We start from the raw sequence: 3,698 nt of genomic DNA, 5'->3' as shown, positions 1-3,698 counted from the left end.
GTAATTTTTTGCACTTTATAATCCTTTGTTTTTTTATTTAGTCATTAATATGTTGGACATAAAAACATATTTTTATTAATCCTGTAAGAATATTTGTTTAATTTCTCAGTAAATTTGATTGCAGTTAATTGAACCGTTGCTGTGCGCCGTCTGGTGGCCCGATAAGGTACAACACGTGACTGTTTAGACAGTATTTCGATAGATGGCGCACGACACTTATTAATTACATCGTCTCTTTTCGGTATTAGTACTTTTATCTTAATTAGTATGAATAATATATGCATCACTATTTGTTAGTGATTTATTGCACATTACTGAATAATATATGCATAGTGCATAATATATGCATACACAACATACAATATTTAACCGCTTTCTTTAACTGATACAAATTAAAAGTTATTAAACTCTCGAAAAAAATTAAAAGTTATTTTATAACAAACTCCACTTGTAGGCAACATGACAATGAAGTGTAAGTTAAGCAATGTGAAGCAACCACCTCAAATTATTAATCTGATGCACATGAACAATATTTTTTATTACGTTGTCAAAACATTCATAAAAACATTAATAAAATTAAAGTTTTAAACATTCCAGTCAGGGAAATATTGTAAACTAAGTCGACCATTTAGCAGCAATAAAACAAACAGCCACGAAACTTACTCTACAGCCCACAGCCAGCGAGCTGAGGAACGGCACGTGCTCGGGGGACGGACCGGTGCACTGAGCGGGCGAGGAGACGGGCTGGCACGCGGACAGATGTAGCAACACCTCCCCCGCGCCGCGCGCTCTCTGCCTCCTGCACTGCTGCAATGATTGACGCGCATGATGTTCACCCAGCCAATAAGACGAAGCTCAGCTTCATTTACATAAAGCGGGCAGCTTTCTATTGGTCTTCTGCGTGCTGCTCTGAACCGCCTCGCGTGCCTCTACAGCTGTTTTCTTCTTTGAAGCGCAACTAGATATCCAAAGTTTCTGTATGTTATTTTTTTATGTCAACACTAAGTTTTGTTTCCAATACAGGAAAATCAAATAAAAAAATTATCTGTAATGGAAAGTTACTTAAGTTTAAATAAAACGCATTTTATAATATAAAAAGTAATGGTAGATCAAATAAGTAGCTTATTACTTTATATAATAATTTTTAATAATATCAGTCAATTATTAATAATTCATTTGTGATATTATTCAAAATATATACAGAAATAAGAAAAAGCATTTTATTTGCAATGTCAATACTACATGATTTGGCAATAATACAAAATTCCGACATCATATCAAAGTGTAAAGGAATGTTGTCGTCCACTTTAAATTCATCATTTAGCCAGGAAAGAAAAAAGTTGGTAGCAACCAGCAAGAGTATTCCTCCAATTCCCCTTATCACTTCACAGTCAGGCCGACTGCACTCGCCTCTTTGTTGTTTGTCCCTCCAGGGCTGATTGAGCAGCGCGTGACTGACAGCCCGCGGGGGTGTTGTCCAATCAGCAGTCTGCCCGCGCCCAATGGGTGAGTCCGCGCGCCTATTGGCTGAAGCGAGTGTGGGAAAGAATGCAGAGAGGGTTTCACACGAACTGGGAGCATGCGATCTATCTATAAATACCGCTGGCGTGTGGCAGTGGGAGAGTCGATTTGCCCTCAGAAGCGTTACGCCGCACACGCTCGTGCACTCATATGACAGCCCGCCGACTATAAGTCATATAGCTGATAAGAGGGACTTGCGTTCTCTCTCGTGACCGTCCCAAGATCTTGGCTACGCTCCGCATCTTGGTCACGCTTTACATCCTAAAAGCCCAGCTCTGTGTTTTTAAAGACCACACACGGAATATAAACTTTTTTGGCATTTTTACCGGACACAGTTTGGGTTTGATCATGCCCGCCGATAACATGGAGAAGCAGACTGCATCGCCTATTGCGGGTGCCCCTGCCAATGGATCTCATACTCCGGATAAACCAAAGAATGCCAGCGAGCACAGAAAGGTAAATAAGTGTTACTTTTTGTGCAGTTGTTATTTTTCATTATGAAAACGAGATTGTCATGTCCTGTCTTTGCCACATGTGAATGATGCTAATGATGTTTTCACATCTGCAGTCTTCAAAGCCAATCATGGAGAAACGCCGCAGAGCGAGAATCAACGAAAGCCTTGGCCAGCTGAAGACCCTGATTCTCGATGCTCTTAAGAAAGATGTAAGTTTAGATAAACTTAACAAACTCATATACTTGTATAACAAACAACAACAACAACTATTTAGCAATGCAAGTTTTTTTTTTTTAATTTTAATCGTTTCTTCTCATTCACAGAGCTCCAGACACTCAAAATTGGAGAAAGCTGATATTCTCGAGATGACAGTCAAGCACTTGCGTAATTTGCAGCGTGTTCAGATGACTGGTAAGTTGCATCTCCATGCAATAAATTACAATAAATAAAATATTATTTTAAAATGCAATTATTTTTCCTAAATACGCTTTCTTAATAGACATTTCCATTTTTGTCTTTAGCGGCCCTGTCAGCTGACACAAACGTCCTGAGCAAGTATCGCGCGGGATTCAACGAGTGCATGAACGAGGTGACTCGATTTCTGTCCTCCTGCGAGGGGGTAAATACAGATGTCAGGTCACGGCTTCTCAACCACCTCTCCGGTTGTATGGGACAGATGATGGCCATGAACTACCCACAGCCTACCCCCGTTCAGCAAGCACATTTGTCTCAGCCTCTTCACGTGCAGCTTCCTTCAACCTTGCCCATCAACAGCGCATCAATGGGATCCAAACTCAGTCCTTCAGAAGCCGTCTCACCTAAAGTCTTTGGAGGATTCCAGTTGGTGCCAGCCACTGACGGACAGTTTGCTTTTCTTATCCCCAACCCGGCTTTCGCTTCTTCAACAACTCCGGTCATTCCCCTCTACGCAAATGCAGGTGTACCCCTTACTGTCAACGCAAGTCCGGTCCAGGCCAGCTCAGCACCCACGGTTGCATCTCCTGTCCATGGAATGACCTCCTTCGCAGGCGTTTCACAAGCCGTCAGTCCTGTTGGTGTCAGTGCTGGAGCAGAAAGCAATGAGCCTGTTTGGCGACCCTGGTAGACTTGTTCAACATATACGAACTTTTAAAAGTTTTTCATGATGAAGAAATATACTGAGTTCCGTTTTAAGGGACTATATTAACCTTCTGTTGGACACGGCGCAAGTGTTTGTTAGCTAATTCCAAAATTTGGATGTTGTTAATGAATATGCTGTTAATTCAACAGAATAACACTTATTGTTTATAAAGTACTTTTTTAATGAAAGAATTTAGTTTTGTACAAAGTTTGTAAAAGACTGTATCATGCCAAAGCTTTCTTGTTACTTTTATGAGTGTTTATGTTTGATGCTAAATAAATCAAAATAACTAAATGCTTTTGTTGAGAAGCCTTTTTATTTAATTTTATATAACCCACACCATATAGATTAAATCACAATCTATTTAAGAGAATATGTATTTTTAACTTAATTTTAACTATTATTAATTCTGTTTTCTACTAGCACACAAATTTAATTGAAATATTGACTGAATTTAAATGTCATTTATTTAGGCAAGCTATGTTTTTGTTTATTTACACTCATATGTTCAGTTAGCACATATGTGATTTAAAAAATGATTTTAATGAGCAACATTTTCTGTAATGCCAATTTGCTATTAGTTTTCAATTCTGGCGGGAATC

The 3,698-nt window shown here is 39.2% G+C and overlaps 1 protein-coding gene across 1 annotated transcript; it reads left to right on the top strand.

The window, feature by feature from the left end:
* Window positions 1-1,556: 1,556 nt before the first annotated feature.
* Window positions 1,557-3,390, top strand: her9 (hairy-related 9). Its single transcript, XM_055189160.2, has 4 exons — window positions 1,557-1,977; window positions 2,090-2,185; window positions 2,300-2,387; window positions 2,498-3,390. Exons 1-4 carry the CDS (start codon window positions 1,870-1,872, stop codon window positions 3,079-3,081), a joined length of 876 nt encoding a protein of 291 aa, XP_055045135.1. The 5' UTR covers window positions 1,557-1,869; the 3' UTR covers window positions 3,082-3,390.
* The last annotated feature ends 308 nt before the right edge of the window (window positions 3,391-3,698 follow it).

This window comes from Misgurnus anguillicaudatus, chromosome 13, assembly GCF_027580225.2.
Source record: "Misgurnus anguillicaudatus chromosome 13, ASM2758022v2, whole genome shotgun sequence".
In the NCBI taxonomy this organism is placed as follows: domain Eukaryota; kingdom Metazoa; phylum Chordata; class Actinopteri; order Cypriniformes; family Cobitidae; genus Misgurnus; species Misgurnus anguillicaudatus.
This window is presented reverse-complemented; position numbering and strand designations above follow the sequence as displayed.